The 16,980-nt window shown below is 63.5% G+C and overlaps 1 protein-coding gene across 2 annotated transcripts in view; it reads left to right on the top strand.

Annotated features, from left to right (window-relative positions):
* SARDH (sarcosine dehydrogenase) overlaps nt 1-15,814 on the top strand; it is a 40,000-nt gene extending 24,186 nt beyond the window's left edge. For both annotated transcript variants that reach the window (XM_080669454.1, XM_080669453.1), the window contains exons 16-21: nt 540-687; nt 1,821-1,914; nt 12,714-12,876; nt 13,221-13,389; nt 14,469-14,604; nt 15,037-15,814. In XM_080669454.1, the coding sequence (XP_080525580.1) occupies nt 540-687; nt 1,821-1,914; nt 12,714-12,876; nt 13,221-13,389; nt 14,469-14,604; nt 15,037-15,162 (836 nt within the window). In that variant the 3' untranslated portion in view covers nt 15,163-15,814. The remainder of the gene's footprint in view (nt 1-539; nt 688-1,820; nt 1,915-12,713; nt 12,877-13,220; nt 13,390-14,468; nt 14,605-15,036) is intronic.
* Nucleotides 15,815-16,980: the final 1,166 nt, after the last annotated feature.

Genomic DNA, 16,980 nt, shown 5'->3' with positions numbered 1-16,980 from the left:
CCCCTCCCCGCCCCGCCCGCAGCTGCCGGGCCTGGCGGGCCTCTGGTCTAGTCCCAGCCCTCCCGGTGTTGGGACGAGAGACAGCAGGCCCAGTCCACCAGTGCCGGCCTCAGCGAGTCCTGATCTGGGCGGGGCGGGGTGCCCGGGACCAGGGACATGGGCACACGGAGTGACATGGAAGCTGGCAAGGGACTCTCGGCTCACAGAGGAAAGGAGCCGGGTCCCAGGGTGCCCGCCCTGCTGACGCGGGGCCGGAATCTCCCGTGGCGACCTGGTGTCCGGTGCGCACCCTGTGGGTCAGGAGCCTTTGGAAAGTGGCGAAAGCCTCAGGCTCTCCCAGGAAAGTGCTCCCTTGGTGTGCGCGGTCCTCAGGGTCCCACAGCCCGGTCTCCCCCAGTGACAGCCCCATGCTTTGTCCTGTGCGTGAGGGTCCAGGGCCCTGGCGAGGTCACGGCTCTGCTGGTCACTCTCAACCCAAGCCTCAGGCCGTCCTGCCGCCCAGCCCCACAGCCCCCTCTAAGGCGCTGCTTCCCTTCCAGGGGACGGCTTCTACCTGGCTGTGGGCGGGGCCGTGGCCCAGCACAACTGGTCCCACATCACCTCGGTGCTGCAGGACCAGCGGTTCCGGTGCCAGCTCATCGATAGCTCAGAGGACCTGGGCATGATCAGCATCCAGGGCCCAGCCAGGTGAGGAGAGGGGCACCTGGGGGCACCTGGGCCCCGGCCCTAATCCCTCCAACTGGGACCCGTGGGCAGAAGCCCCTACTGTCCAGAATGGGACAGTCTGGTTAGCTCAACGATCGGGGGAAGCTAGCGATTCCACGCGGGATAAACCGTCTTCAAAGCTCTAAAATGCAGAGAAACTTGCCGTGTGACTCGGTATCTCGCAGGGTTCAGGGGTCACGTCTCAGAATCACGTGATTCTGGAAGTGGGCAGAGCCAGGCCCAGGTCCTGCCTGCTGCCTGGGCTGGGAGCATGTCCTACACGGAGAGGCCACCGGCCTCTTTCTGCACCTCCCTGGGACCTGTGATGACGCCGTGGGGCCGCGCACTCACCCTCCGTTCGCTCTGTAGTGTTTATAGGATCCCTGCCCCCCCCCCCCGCAGAGCCCCGCCCAGAAAGGGGCACTTGGGCAGCTGTGCGCTTTCCAGAGGCCCCTCTGGCTGGGCTTCGGAGGAGGAACCCAGGGGTGGGGGGCAAGCGGGGAAGCACATCGTGTTAGAAGCCACCCACCGGCGCCTGTGGGCCGCCAGCCCTGTGCCAACGTCTCCCCGGCTGGCCCTGGACTGGCCGGCCTCCCTCCCTGGCGGGGTCGTAGCTGCCCTCACGGGCACACAGCAGGTCCTTGCAGAGCAACCGAATAGAATCTGAGTGGCTCATGTACTTGAACTGTTAAGTGTTTGATTCGGGTTGCCTGTGGGGACCCAGGTCTATAGCAGGGTGTGGGGAGTGGGGGCGCGCAGGGCAGCAGGAGATGTGGTCGGATGGGGGTGGCATTAGATGGTTAGATCACCGTCCCAGCCTCTGTTCACCCACCCGAGGAAGGAGCCCTTGAGGGCGCGTCTGTGGGTCTGGCCTCCACCGGGTCGCCTGCTCCTTCATTGTTGCCGCGAGGGTGGCTTTCTCTGCCTGTTTGCTGTGTGTTCGTCCTGCTGTGCCTGCATTAGCACCAGGCCTGCTGTCCGTCTGCCCCACGAGCACAGGGATTGGTCCCGCTCACCGCTCTGTCCCCAGTCCCTCCTGGCACGGAGCACACACCCAGGGGCGCCAGCAAGTGTTTGTTGACTGACTGACTGACTGACTCTGTTCTCGCTCACAGCCGGGCCATCCTCCAGGAGGTGCTTGATGCAGACCTGAGCAACGAGGCCTTCCCCTTCTCCACCCACAAGCTGGTGCGAGCCGCCGGGCACCTGGTAGGTACCCGCTGTCCCCGGGTTGTGGGTGGCAGCCACCTGCTGGAAGGAACACACCGGGGCTAGCACTGGGGAACCCCAGTGCCTTTGGACAAGGCTATTTACCTCCCAGAGCCTTGGTCCCCACTGTGCTCAGACACCCCGGGCCTGCCCACCAGCTGTCAAGACCTCTAGGGGTGCTGGGTCTAAGCCTGCCATCACCCCAGCTCCTCCTGGCGCCTGGCACAGCGTTGCCACCTGCACAGCCGCCCGGGGTCCCTCCCACATCGGGTGACGCGTTATTTCCTCTGCCTCCTTGGGACGGCGGGGCTGGGGCAGCTGGGCAGGTCTCCAGGTCCTGCTGTGTCTCCCCTCTCACCCACCAGCATGGCGGGTGTGGGAGGAGGCGGGCTGCTCGGGGAGCACCACTGGTCCCCAGGGGCATCCCCACCCCCACCCCCAGCTCAGACAGGCCGGGACCCAGGACCTGAAGCTTCTGAGACTGTGGACAGGCAGGGCCCTGTCAGAACCGGCTTCCTTAGAGCCCCTGGGGCCAGGGGCCTGGTCCGGCCTGGGTCAGCACGTCCCTTCCTGGGCCTCCGTGTCCTTGTTGGAAATTAGGGACCGTGACTTTCCCTCTGCGTTACCGAGGCCAAGGGGAGGAGCAGACAGTGTAAGGGACACCAGCCACTGTTCGCTATGTTGGCCCAGTGTACCAGGCGCTGTACCAGGCCCGCTGTACCAGGCGCTATACCAGGCCCACTGTACCAGGTGCTATACCAGGCCCGCTGTACCTGGCGCTGTACCAGGCCCGCTGTACCAGGCGCTGTACCAGGCCCGCTGTACCAGGCGCTGTACCAGGCCCGCTGTACCAGGCGCTATACCAGGCCCGCTGTACCAGGCGCTGTACCAGGCCCACTGTACCAGGCGCTGTACCAGGCCCCGCTGTACCAGGCCCACTGTACCAGGTGCTATACCAGGCCCGCTGTACCAGGCCCTCTGTACCAGGCGCTATACCAGGCCTGCTGTACCAGGCCCGCTGTACCAGGTCCACTGTACCAGGTGCTATACCAGGCCCGCTGTACCAGGTGCTATACCAGGCCCACTATACCAGGCCCGCTGTACCAGGCCTGCTGTACCAGGTGCTATACCAGGCCCACTATACCAGGCCCGCTGTACCAGGCCTGCTGTACCAGGCCCTCTGTACCAGGTGCTATACCAGGCCCGCTGTACCAGGCCCGCTGTACCAGGCCCTCTGTACCAGGTGCTATACCAGGCCCGCTGTACCAGGTGCTGTACCAGGCCCGCTGTACCAGGTGCTATACCAGGCCCGCTGTACCAGGCGCTGTACCAGGCCTGCTGTACCAGGTGCTATACCAGGCCCACTGTACCAGGCCCGCTGTACCAGGCCTGCTGTACCAGGTGCTATACCAGGCCCACTATACCAGGCCCGCTGTACCAGGCCTGCTGTACCAGGTGCTTTACCAGGCCCGCTGTACCAGGCCCGCTATACCAGGTGCTGTACCAGGCCTGCTGTACCAGGTGCTATACCAGGCCCGCTGTACCAGGCCCTCTGTACCAGGTGCTATACCAGGCCCGCTGTACCAGGCCCTCTGTACCAGGTGCTATACCAGGCCCGCTGTACCAGGTGCTGTACCAGGCCCTCTGTACCAGGTGCTATACCAGGCCCGCTGTACCAGGTGCTGTACCAGGCCCTCTGTACCAGGTGCTATACCAGACCCGCTGTACCAGGCTCACTGTACCAGGTACTATACCAGGTGCTATACCAGGCGCTGTACCAGGTGGTAGGTACCCGCTGTCCCCGGGTTGTGGGTGGCAGCCACCTGCTGGAAGGAACACACCGGGGCTGGCACTGGGGAACCCGCTGTACCAGGCCCACTGTACCAGGTGCTATATCAGGCCCGCTGTACCAGGCCCACTGTGCCAGGCGCTGTACCAGGCGCCGCTCTAGGTGCATTGACACGAGGATTCTGCGCACTGACCCTCAGGGTGCTGCTGACACCGGGAGCAGATGTACTGTGCTGGGCGGTCCTGGGCGTGGTGGGTGTTAACCTCATCCCTGCTCTCAGGCTGCTCGACGCCAGGACTCCTCCAGTTGTGACCGAAAATGTGTCCAGACATGAGCGAGTGTCCTCCGCGGCTGTAGGGTTACCCATGGCAGGGGTGGCAGTCACAGGCAGCGTGGGACAGACTCGCTGTGGGCAGCCCCTGTTGCAGGGTTACCCGTGGCAGGGGTGGCAGCCACGCGGGAGCAGTCACGGCCAGGTCCCCGCCACCCTGGAGGACAGATGTTGCTTCCAGTTGAGCTCAGAGCGGGTGGGTGGGCTGCCGGGCCGATAAAATAGGAAGAGAGCACAGATACGTGTCCGTGAAGCAGACGTGACCGTGAGGACGGGTTGGGCGGACAGACGGACGGTCCTTTTCTCACCTCCCATGTCCATCTGGGGGTTCGGGCGGGGAGTGGGAGGGAGCGTTGGTCGGGGGCCATGCTGGCCCGCAGAGGGTCTGGAGGTCGGACGCGTCTGGGTCCTGTTAGCAAATAAACAGCATTGCGATGACATCGGCGAGGAGGCTGCCAGGGGGACGGAGATAAAGGCTGCTCTGCGGAGGGAGCCCAGGAGGCGCGGGCTCCGCTCCCGCCTTCACTGCAGAGGCCGAGCTGGGGGAGCAGGAAGCTGGGGGGCGGGGGGGGGGGGTCTGTCTAGCTCGCTTCCTGACTCCTCGGTGCCAAATTGCCTGCTGGGACCAGAGAGGGTGGGCACTTCGCAGGAACAGCACAGCTCGGCCGGGGCGGTGGCTGCACCCCGCCTACCCCGTTGCGGCTCCTGGGCCCGTGCAGCGTCTGAGCTGGGAGGCTTGGCATCCGCTCAGCCTCTCTGTGGTTTGGGGTGGGGGTTAGCTGGGGGGAGGACCAGGTGGGAACACTCCCCTCTCAGCCAGGCGCTCCCATGAGGCACCTGGAACGGGGTCTTGGATGGCGGGTCCGGCTGCCTCCCTGCCCCTGGGGCCACCCTGGCCGCCTCCCAGGTCTGGCCGTGCCGTGGCGGCCGGGCTCTGAGCAGGGCTGGCGGGAAAGAGGCTGGACCTCGGGGTGAACCTCTCCCCGGGTGATAAGCAGGCAGACATGGTTGGGGGGAGGGGCGGGCTCCTCCCCGCCCTGGCCCCCAGGATTGGCTACTGGTTTTGTAAAAAAGGATTTACTGCATGTGCCCTCCTCTGCTTCCAACCAAACGGCCGCGTGGGGCTGAGAGCGCCGGGCCTGGCGCAACCCTCGGCCTCCCTGAGCTTCCCTTTGTCCACCTGGCACGGGACGGGGGTGGACCTGGCACGGGACGGGGGTCGTTAAGCAGATTCCAGGAGAAGCTGGCGCAAAGCTTGCCTGCCCGTCTGGGCATCAGCGTTTCATTGAAAATCCGGGGCACGTGCCAATGAGGATGAGTAAAGGAAGCCCTAACTCAGCGAGAGACGGGGGGAGGGAGAGGTCGAGAGGGAGAGGGACAGAGACAGACAGAGAAACAGACAGGCCCCAGGTGCTTCCTTCTTCCCTGACTCTGGCCGCATGCTAACACGGAGGCGGGACCACCCTGCGTGCACATCTGTGTACGCGGCTTCATTCCCTCACGACCTGGCAGTCGGTTTCTTGTTCTTTTAAATGTTCTCTGAGAGCCGCTCGGAGCGCCACGTCCTCTCGCTCAGCTCCGTGAGCCCCTGTGCTTGGGCGTTGACGCAGGGCCGTGTCTCCTCCTCGAAGCCCTGTGACCAGCATCCCTCGGCCGTGCCCCTCCCACAGCCTCACTGTTGACCCAGGAGACGCCCTGAGACCGTCCTGTGGGTCATCGTGCGTTGGAGTGGTCTGTCTCCTCCCGGAGACCTCTGCGCCGGCCAGCCCCCCCCAGGAGTCACCCAGGTTGAGGTTGGGGGTCGGGCAGGGTCCTGCAGCCCCAGCCCAGCCTGCACTGGAAGGTGGCCTGGGCAGGGGCGGGGGCCCTCCCCAGGGAGCTGACATCAGAACGAGGAGGGTCCCAGGGACAAGTCCGAGGCGGGAGAGTCAAGCCTTGGCAAGAGAAACACAGATGGAAGAGAGGCCTGGTGGTTGGGGTCACGGACGTGCTTGGGTGGAAGCTGGGTCAGCACAGAACCCGAGGGCTCAGGGGCAATGTCACCCCATTGTTCAATAGAGCTGGGGGCTGGGCAGGCCTGGCTTCCAGTCCCACCCCAGCCTTCTTTGGGGCTGCCTCTCAGGCCTCAGTTTCCCCACCTGTGGCGCCAAGGCCAGACAATGTCTACACTCCTTTCTGGGCCGGCCCACAAGTCTGCGCAGACGTCCCTTCTCCCGGGTCCCGGGAATTCCGTGTTCTCCCAGATAAGATCCTGTCTTGGCTTTGGCGTGTTGGCGCCCCATCCCTCAATGTGAAGAGACGCTGGGGCCGCAGCGCAGGGCTGGGCCAAGTATTTATGGGAGATCGTTGGGCTCCGGCCAAGCAGATGTGGGAGAGGGATGTGGGCCTGTGTAGTCGGCAAGGCCTCCTGGTTGCAGGGCGCGGAATGGCGGGCCCTGAGCCTAGACCACAGCCCCGGCCCAGCCTGCATGGTCAGGCCCCTGCGGCGCCCCCGGGACCCTCGCTCACAGCAGTCGGGCGGGCGGGGGCCCTGGCTGAGCAGCGTCCCCAGCCGAGCCGTGTCCGGGTTTTGCAATAATTCTCCGAGATGCTTGGCTCAGGCCACGCTTCCATGAGCCTGCATTCCTAGAGGCAGGACAGAGGGCGGCGGCGCTGTCCCCTCGGCAGCCAACTGACCAGATGGCCTTGCTTCCCACACGTCGGCCTCAAGGCCATGGAGGTCCCCGGTGGGAAACGGTCCCCAGTGTGGTCACCGGGCCAGACGTGGTGTCCCGGCGCCTCGGTGAGGCCGGGGGCCCCTCTGCAGAGCAGCAGGCGCCAGGCTGCAGGCTCAGCATGAGACACGGCGACACGGCGACGTTCTCCTGAACGTTCATTTCAGGTCAAAAGGAAATTGAATTTCTCTCCCTGACGATGTGAAGTCCTCACGATTTGCTTACTCGAGGGGGGAAGGTTCTCTCGCCCGCAAGCGTTCTAGAAAGGGGCGCCGGATGCGGCCACCTCCACGCAGGCGGCCTTTGCGGTGGGTTCTAGTTGCCGGCTGAGAGGTCCTTCTCACAGCCTGGGCGGCATCGCCGTGGCCCCGGGACATGGGAGCCATGGCCGAGCACCTGCAGCCCCCCGTCCTGTGTCCGTGGCGGGCAGCGTGTCTGGCTGGGGCGTGAGGACAAGTGTGGTTGGAATGAGGCTGGTGGTGCTGCGGGACCTGGGCGTGTGCATCACAGATTCCAGAACCTCCTCCAGGGAGCCCCGTCCTTTCTCGCAGGGGGTGCTGAGTGTCCGGCTCTGCTGCCCTGCGTGCTCTGTGGGTGCAGACAGCGCCTTTCTGGGGATGACCCATAGCTGTCATTAGCAGCTCGGAATCCGACTCCACGCCGGCCCAGTTGGGAAGGTGCGCTGTCCTCTCAGGAGCGTCCGGGGCTGTGGCCGACCTGGCATTCCAAGGCCGAGAGAGGAACCCCGAGGATTGGACAGTTTCCACGGTGCTTTTTACGTCCTCGGAGAGGGTCAGGTTCATAAAACGCGGCTTGAGCATCATCACACCTTTTATTTATTTTATTCTGATTCTTGGAAAGCTGGTTTCTACCACCATCTTCACCACCATCACAATAATCACCATCATTGCCCCCACCACCACCACCACCATCACCATCACTATCATCACCACCATTATCGCTATCACCACCGCCATCGCCGCCACCACCACCATTACCACCACCATCACCATCACTATCATCACCACCATTATTGCCATCACCACCGCCATCGCCACCACCACCACCATCACAGTAATCACCACCATTGCCGCCGCCACCACTACCATAATAATCACCACCATTGCCACCACCACCACCACCATCGCTGCCACCACCACCACCATTGCTGCCACCACCATCACCATCACCAATATTGCCGCCACCACCATCACCATCACCAATATTGCCGCCATCACCATCACCAATATCACTGCCACCACCACCACCATTGCCACCACCATCACCAATATCGCTGCCACCACCACCACCACACATTAGCCTTCAGAACCAGACCACTGGGAGAGAGTGCACACCCCATAGCAGGATGTTCTGGCGTCCAGGGTGTCTTTGGAGCCCTCAGCGGGTTTTAAAATGAGGATTATCTGAACATACAGCCAACGTGCTGCTTGTGGGTTGGGGGCCACAGGCCCTGCAGAGAGCAGCTCGTGCTCTGGTCCCTGCCCGCTCCCTGCCTCTGGGCCTCTGGGGTCCCCACTGTTTAAGGGGTGCCTGAGGTGGGAGGCTGTGCCTGCTGTGTCGGCCGTGCTGTTACACAACCAAACACGCGGGGAACTTGTAAAACACCATGAGCTGATGTGGTCCGAGAAGGTGGACATGCCGGCCTGCGTCTGTGGCACCTCTGCTTAGCCCCCTGCGGAATGGACTCAGAGGTGCGCCCCAGGCTTGTTCCGATGGCACATGTGCCCAAAGCATCCGCGGGAGCGCCGTGGCCTCCCCTGACCTGGGCACCTGCAGGGCCTTGGGTCTGGGCTCAGGCGGGCACCCAGTACCCCCTTGGACTTCAGTCATCTCCAAGGAGCGCTGGCGGGAGTTCAGTGACACCCCAAGCCCCCTAGATGCACATGTTAGTGACACCTGAGGACAGCCCCTCCCACCGAAGGGTTTGAGTGGGTCTGTGGGGCCCTGCGGTCCTGGGATGGAGCCCACGGCCTCCCTCCCTCCCTCCTGGCACCCAGAGCGTCACGAGAGGAGAAATCACAGTCCCTCTGGGCTGTCGGTGCCCAGCCGTGGAGAAGAGGGTGCTTTGTCTCGCTTTCATCATCTTAACCATTTCAAGCACATGGTTCAGGGTGTTGAGCGCACTCGCATCGCCACGTGATGTGAACAGCCCCACCCGCCTCCCCAGCTCCTGATAACCTCCGCCCTCCTTTCCGTCACTGTGCGTTTGACTACGTTAGGTGCCTCACACGAGTGGAGTCGTACAGAACACGTCTTTTTGTGACTTGTCTAGTCCACTCAGCGCCACGTGCTCAAGGCTTATCCGTGTGGCAGCAGGTGTCGGAGTGTCCTGCCTTTTCACGGCTGAATACTATGCCATTGCGACGACGCACCCACCATTGATCCATTTTTCTGTGGGTGGACACTTGGGTCGCTTCCGCCTCTTGGCTGTTGTGAATAACGCTGCTGTGAACATGCTGGGCAGACGGCAGTTTGAGATCTTGCCTTCACTTCTTTCGGGTATATACCCAGAAATAGAATTGCTGGACACATGGCCGTTTTCTTTTTTTTTTTTTAATATATTTTATTGATTTTTTTACAGAGAGGAAATGCGAGGGATAGAGAGTTAAAAACATCGATGAGAGAGAAACATCGATCAGCTGCCTCCTGCACACCCCCTACTGGGGATGTGCCCGCAACTAAGGTACATGCCCTTGACCGGAATCGAACCCGGGACCTTTCAGTCCGCAGGCTGACACTCTACCACCGAGCCAAACCGGTTTCGGCATGGCCGTTTTCTTAATTTTTCAAAGAACCACCATCCTGTTTTCCTGAACAGCCGCACCATTTTACATTCCCGCCAGCTGTGCCCAAGTGTTCCAGTTTCTCCACATCCTCGCCAACACTGGTTACACGGGGTTTTTTAAAATAGGGATGAGGTCATCTCACTGCGATTTTGATTTGCATTTCTCTGATGCTTAGCGATACTGATCCTCTTTCCGTATGCTTAGTGGCCGTTGGTATGTCACCTTGGAGGAAATGTCTGTCTGAGTCCTTGACTCAGTTCTGCGTCAGGTGGTCTGTGTGCTGTTGAGTTGTAGTTCTTTATGTTGTGGTCTTAGGCCATGTTGGGTATGTGACTTGTCCATAGTGTCTCCCCATCTGCAGGCTGCCTTCCCACTGTTGACCGCACCCTTTGGCGCACAGAGGTTTTCACACGTGATGGAACGTAGTCCCACGAGAATGCTTTTGCGTTTGTTGTCTACGCCTTCGGTGTTAAGTCTAAGAAATCATCCAAGTCCAGTGTCATAAAGCTGCTCCCCTGTGTTTGCTTCTAAGAGTCTGACAGTTTCAGGCCTGACACTGGGTCTTGAATCATTCAGCGTTAATATTTGTATCCGGTGTGGGATACGAGTCCAGCGTCATTCTTTTGTGTGTGGATATTCGCTTTCCCAACACTGTCGAAGAGCCTGCCCTTTCTCCGTTGTGCGTCTTGGCATCCTCGTGGAAGACCACGTGACCACATACCCACGGGCTTATTTCTGGGCTTCCTGGCTTTCCCTGGTTGATTTGTCTGGCTCCATGCCAGCAGCACAGCGCTGAGCGTAGCAGCTTTGTAGAAAGTGTGAAATCAGGAAGTTGAGTCCTCCAGCCTCATTCTTCTTTCTCAAGGTTGCTTTGGCCGTTTGAGGTCCCTGTGACTCTGGATTTTAGGGTGGCCTTTTCTGTTTCTGCCGGAAACCACGGGCATGCTGACAGGGATGGCATTCAGCCTGTAGGTCGCGTGGAGTGGTGTTGATCCTGTCATGGTACTACGCGTCCCAATCCACGAACATGGGCTGTCTTGCCATTTATTTGTATCGTCTTTCATTTTTTTCACCAAAGTTTTGCCGTCTTTCACCTCCACGGTTGGGTTTATTCATTTCCTTTTTGGATTGTCTTTTGTTGGGGTGTAGAAGCACAGCTGATTTTGTGTGTTGACCGTGCCCTCTGCATCCTTGCTGAATGTGTTCATTAGTCCCAACAATATTTTCAGGGTGAGAAAAGGGTGTAAGCAAAACCTGGCTTAAGTCCTCCCTGAGAACCTTCCACCATTCTGTGACTCCACCCGCTGCCTGTGGTTCCCGTAAGAGTGAATGCAGGGCTGTTTACACCGGGGTCTCTTGGGGGCTTGCTCTTACAGTCCCTCCACGCCACCATGTGCTGGCAGGTGGCTGTGTGTCAGGCGTTGGCTTCCCATGAAGTTGGTGCTCACAGCACTGGCCTCCGCCCATTTATCAGATGGGAACACTGAGGTCGGGAGAGGCCGACCCGGAGCCCGTGTTCCAGACGTCCTCACCCTGGGCTTTCCCTTCCGAAGGAGCGAGCACTTCCCCTCTTGCTGCTTCCGGGGGGATCAGGAGGGCGTTTGGGAACCAGTGATGCCGTGGCCTTAGGCCCCTGGCACCCCCACACGTGCCCTGGCTTTGCTGGGAAGGGGGGTCCGTCTGCCCCGCCTGTTTTCTTCACTCAGGAGGCATTGACTCAGCCCCTGTGTGGCTGAGCCTGCGAGGGGTATGGGACCAGCTGCAGCAGCCCCCACCTTGGCTTCCAGAGCTGGGAAGGGGCTGCGTCCCACCCGTGATTCAAGGGAGCCGCGGGCCGACCCTCTCACTCGGATGGGGGGGCGGGGGCGGGGTGTCAGACTCGAATCCTCAATCTCGGGGCTGTTAGTGGGGAGCTTTACTGAGGACTTGTCTGTTTGGGATGAGACTGGCTTTGGCCAGGGCTCCGCGCAGCTGTCTGAAATGAGCAGCCGCTGGCGGGCGGGCGGGCTCTGGTGAGGCCTAGGGCTTGCACTCGGGAAGCAAGGCAACGTCAACAGTCCATTCTCTATCCATTTTGAGTTTTTCGAGAGGCAGGGGCGTCCAGGGCCTTCCGAGGCCAGCCCTCCGCGGCTGTGGTTAGAGCGTCCAGCTCAGAGGAGCTGTTCTGCGGCAGGAGCGTGGCCTCCCCTCTCCTGCGTGGACGTGTCCCGGTGGAGCTGCCCCTGGCGGGCCTTCCGGCCGGAGCAGTGCAGGGCCTGCTCCTGGCTCCCCGTGACCTGCCTTGCTCTCTGTGACCTCTGTGACCTGCTCCTCGCTCTCCGTGACCTCTGACCTGCTGTGCTCTCACTGTCCCTTCTGTGAGCCTGACGGTCCCCAGGCTGAGCGCTCAGGCCTTCCCCACGGGGACCTGTGGGTGCGGGATTTGCCCGCAGGCCTGGAAGCAGACACGGTTGCTGGGTGTACACATGACACGCAACCCAACCCAGCGTGCGGGATCAGTCGCATGCTGCTGCCCGTAGTGACCCCAGGCTGGTGGTGGCCTCGCGCAGCCGCTGGTGGTGCACATGTGTGAGGGACACTCGCAGAGACCAGCTGTCCCTGTCTCAGCTCCTGCTCGGGCCACACGGGGCCTCAGTCCAGTGACAGGCACCCTGATGAGAGACAGAGACGGGACGCAGCAGAGGAGAGGCACGTGGCGCTGGAGGCAGAGGGTGGGATAACGCGGCCACAGCCACTGAGCGCCCAGAGGCCAGGGGAGTGGGGAGAAGGGTCCCCCCCAGAGCCCGGGAGGGGGTGCCGGGCTGGCAACCTAGTTGCACTTCCAGCCCCAGAACTGGAAGGGTGTCCCTTTTGGTGATTTCAGCCACAGAGTTTGGGGTCGTTGGTTTGGGGGCTGCAGGATCCTCACACGGTCACTTGGAGGAGAGCTGAGTCCTGGGAACTGTCCACTTTCTCCCAATGCGATCCCCTACTCCCCTTACATGTTTCCCAAGGGCTCCTGGGAAGTCTCTTCGGAGACCCCACGTTTCGGTGGCGGGCTGGCCGGGGCCCAGGGCCAGCCGATAACAATGGTGAAATGGAACCGCCCACCGTGAGTGGTAGCGGGGCCTTGACCGCGGTGGGGTGCCCCAGCCAGGTGAGCACTGTGACTCCCCCAGGTGCGGGCCATGCGGCTGTCCTTTGTGGGGGAGCTGGGCTGGGAGCTGCACATCCCCAGGCCGTCCTGCGTGCCCGTGTACCAGGCTGTGATGGCAGCGGGCGCCAAGCACGGCCTCGTCAACGCCGGCTACCGGGCCATTGACTCTCTGAGCATCGAGAAAGGTGCGCACAAGGCCGGGGGTGGGGGGTGGTGGGGTGGGGGCGGGCGGCCGGAGCCCCACGGGGGCCGGGAAGCTGCTACTCCCCAGGTCTGTCCCCTCCTTCCCTGTGACACTCCCTCCGCCCACTGCCCATGACCCGGGCCTCCCACCAGGTGGGTCCCCTGACCCCCTCGGGCGGGGAGCTGGGGTGTGGAGGCAGGACCAGGCTCGGTTCGGATTCGGTGCCTAATGTCCTGAGAGCGCCAGGGCCCTCCGCGAGCCCCTCCCAGTCCCAGCCGAGGTGTGAGGCTGGGAAGCCCGTGGTGCCTGGCCCAGGGGCGCTGAGCCGCGGTCCCCTCCGCACAGGCTACCGGCACTGGCACGCGGACCTGCGGTCAGACGACAGCCCCCTGGAGGCGGGCCTGGCCTTCACCTGCAAGCTCAAGTCCGAGGTCCCCTTCCTGGGGCGCGAGGCCCTGCAGCGGCAGCGGGCGGCCGGCCTCCGCAGGCGCCTGGTCTGCTTCACTGTGGACGAGTGAGTGCTCCGCCTGGGCACCCGGGGCTGGGCAGCAGGGCCGAGGGGAGGAGGACGGGCTCCCTGCCTCCAGCGCGGATTTTAAAGGAGGACGGTCCTGCCAAGCCACCACCCAGGGCTCGACCCAGGCAGAGGGCCTGGGAGGGTGGCCCGGCCTCGAGGCAGCTTCCCAGTCACCGCGCTGGCCCTCCCTCCCTCTGTGTCCCAGCCACATCCTCCCGGGGCTCCGGGATAGGGGGCGGGGCGGGCAGGGCCAGGCTGGGGCCACCCCCACTTGCACATGGGACCGCGGGTGCCGGGGACGGGGGCCTCCTGCCAGCAGAGAGGAGCCCCTCTCAGGGACCTGCCCTCTGCCTCCCCGGGGGCGGCTTTGCGCTTGCTGCTCAGCCATGGCCACGCGTCCCTGGTTTTGGGCACCTGGGTTCCACGTGGGCGGGCGGAGGCACTCTGAGGTGACAGTCCACGCTGCGTCAGAGCCACGGCTCTGGAGTCTGAGCGGCAGCCGTCTCCAGGGCGGGCTCTGGCTCTGTGGGTTTGGGGGTGACAGCCAGCGCCCGCTCCTAGAGTCTGGGGCTTTCAGAGGTGTCAGGAGTGAAGGGTGGAGGCGGGGGGCGGGGGGAGGTTGGGAGGGGGTCGAGCAGAGCTGGCTCTGTCACCATCCGCAGCACCCTCCTGCCCGTCAGGCTTCTCTGCGTGACTGCCTGCCCGTCACCCGGAGCAGCTCGGCGAGGTTGGGCACAGACAGCGTAGGGCTGGCACCCCGCGGTCCCGTCCTCAGGATGCTGGCCGTGCAGCCACAGGGAGTACCCGCCCTCGGCTCTGCCCTCGGGCGAGGCGGGGCCTCCCGAACCTGTCTCCTCACCTGGAGGTGGCACCAAAGGCGACAGGGACATGTTCACAGGACCTCCTTCCGTCCCATCCTCGTCCATGGGCGGGGTCCAGGCCGCTTCACCCTGGACACCGCACCCTCCAGGCTCGTCCCCTCAGTGTGGGGGCCTTGGGGCTCCAGCCCCCGCCTCCCGCCAGGTGTCTCCCGGGGATGAGGCTCTGGGTCCCAGGCTCTCTCTTGTGTCTCCCAGGAAAGTGCCCATGTTTGGCTTGGAGGCCATCTGGAGGGACGGCCAGGTGGTGGGCCACGTGCGCAGGGCCGACTTCGGCTTCACCATCGACAAGACCCTCGCCTACGGCTACATCCGGGACCCCAGCGGCGGGCCGGTGAGTCGGGGGTGTTAGCAAGGACCACATGGCAGCTTGGTGGCCGCTGTGCTGGCCCCCACGGCCTGTCCCTCTGCCCGGGGGCCCCGGGGCTGGCCGAGAAGCCTCCTCACTCCTTGTGTGTTTTTTATTTTTCCACCCAGTCCTGCGTGCCGGGAGAAAGGGCTCCCCTAATCCCAGGGCAGAACCCCCAGACACCTTCCGAGGGGCCCAGCCCTGTGTTATCCCTGCCAGACGTTGGCTCTGTTAGACCCAGGGGTCTGGGCACAGGATCCACCCGCTGGCAGGCCCTTGGTTCGGGGAAGGCCCTGCGCAGGGTTGGCTTGCTCGCAGGGAGGAAGCGAGGCCGACATCCTGCTCCGAGAAGCAGCCGCTGTGGGCCCAGCACCCTCCAGGAAGTACCGGGTGACGGCGTCTCCCCTCTGCCCCTAGGTCTCCCCGGACTTCGTGAAGAGTGGGGACTACAGCCTGGAGAGGATGGGGGTGGCCTACCCTGCCCGGGCTCACCTGAAATCTCCCTTCGACCCCGACAACAAGAGGGTGAAGGGCATCTATTGACGGGCCTACGGGCAGGGCCCCAGCCGCTCAGGCCGCCAGAGACCTGCCCCCCACCCCCCACCGCTCCCATAGGGCCTGCCCCCCTAGGGTCCCACGGGGCCTGCACCACCCTGAGCCCAGGACCTGGGCCCCTGCCAGAGCTTGGGCCCTCCCTGCCCTCAGGCCAGGCCTGCTGGCCGGACAGATGTGGATGGGAGGGTGGGAAGAGGACCCGAGGCCGTCTGGTCACTGGCCCAAAGGTGCTCTCTAGTCCCTGCACCCCGCACACCTGTGGCGCCTTGGGCACAGGCAGGGAGGCTCTGCTGGCTCCTCTGGTGGTGGAGGTGTTCAAGGCCCCCCCCCCCCCATCGGGGACGGAGCGGGATTGATTAGTCATGTCTGCCTGGGCACGGTGGGGAAGGCAGCGTGCACGTGCCAGGCGGCACTGGCCCTCTGATTCAGGCGCTGGGCGCAGGGCCTGTCCCCGATCCCAGGACGGTGGAAAGGCCTTCCTGCCTCCATGTCCCCGTTTTTCACACGGGAAGCCTTGCGAGAGTCCCAGGGAAGTCCTGCCCATGCAGACAGGCCATCTCCTGCCTCAGTTTCCCCAGGAGCTCCTTGATCATGTTTCAGTAAGAACCTGATGGAACCTTCCTGCCTGGTGGCCTTTGTCCTTGCTGTGTCCTTGTCTCTCTCCTCTGGACCCTGGGGAAGGGCCTGGCCGAGGGCTCTTCTCTGGGCATCTGCCGCGTGGCCCCGCCTCCCTGCCCGGGATGGGTGTCCGGCTGCCCACCCACATGCCCGGGTCCCAGCCCCTCCACCTCGCTCCCCCGCCGGGTGTCATTGCCCTCTGGGCACCCGGGGCCAGGCAGCCTCCGCCAAGCTGCCCTGCGCGGGTGTGTTTTCCAGTCACCAGGAATCCCTCCCTGGCCCTCTGGGAAGCGGGGGACATGCTCGGGGACAGAGAGGACGGGCCACAGGAGAGCCCAGGGAGCACTGGTGATGGGGGTGCAGCCTGGCCACTCGGGGGCTCACACATGGCTTCGGGCTGAGCTGGGACGGGCCAGGCTAGTAAAGCCGTAGCCAGGGAGGACATTTGGGTCCAGGCGGCCTTCGGACAGCTGCTTGGCCCCAGTGCCAGCCCACGGGCTGGGGTCGAGGGGCCTCTGGCTTTCCAGGGCCTCGGCGAAGGACCACCAGAGCCTGGCCTGCTCCCCCCAGGCCTGGCTCTGGCACAGAGGCCTGGGAGGCCACGTCCCGACAGCCTGGCCGGCCTCGCCGGTCTCCGCAGGCCCTGGGCAGGCCGCGCCGTGTTCATCCCACAGCCTGCCTTTCCCGGGGAGGGTGCTGAGGACCAGGAGGTCAGACTTGGGTTCTAGTCTGACTCCTTCCTCGGGGCTGAGCTCAGAAACCCATGTTTTGCCCATTTGGGTGTTTGCTGTTCTCCGAGGAGAAACAGCCCTGACCCGCGTGGGGAGCGCTGGGGGTCACGTGCCAGCGGCCATCCTGGGCCGCCTCCCACGCTCACCTGCCTCCCACGCTCACCTGCCTCATCCTGCGGCAGGAAGTCGCAGCCCAGAGAGGGAAAGGAGCTTGCCCAGGGTCACACAGCAGAGGGAGGCATGGGGCCCTCCCTGCACTCTTGCCGCCACCACAACCGTTCAGAAGGTGGGCGAGAGTCTGAGGGGCTTGGCCAGGAGGCCTGGCCTTGGCGGGTGGTTCGGTAATGAAGGGCCCCAGGCGTCTGCTTAGTCTTCACGAGGACTGGCTCGGTGCCTGCCTCCTGCGGAGAGAAGCGGAGGCCAAGGCCCAGGCTCTGCAGTCATACCCGGGCAGCTC

The sequence above is a fragment of the Plecotus auritus genome (assembly GCF_963455305.1).
Source record: "Plecotus auritus genome assembly, chromosome: 5".
Classification (NCBI taxonomy): domain Eukaryota; kingdom Metazoa; phylum Chordata; class Mammalia; order Chiroptera; family Vespertilionidae; genus Plecotus; species Plecotus auritus.
This window is presented reverse-complemented; position numbering and strand designations above follow the sequence as displayed.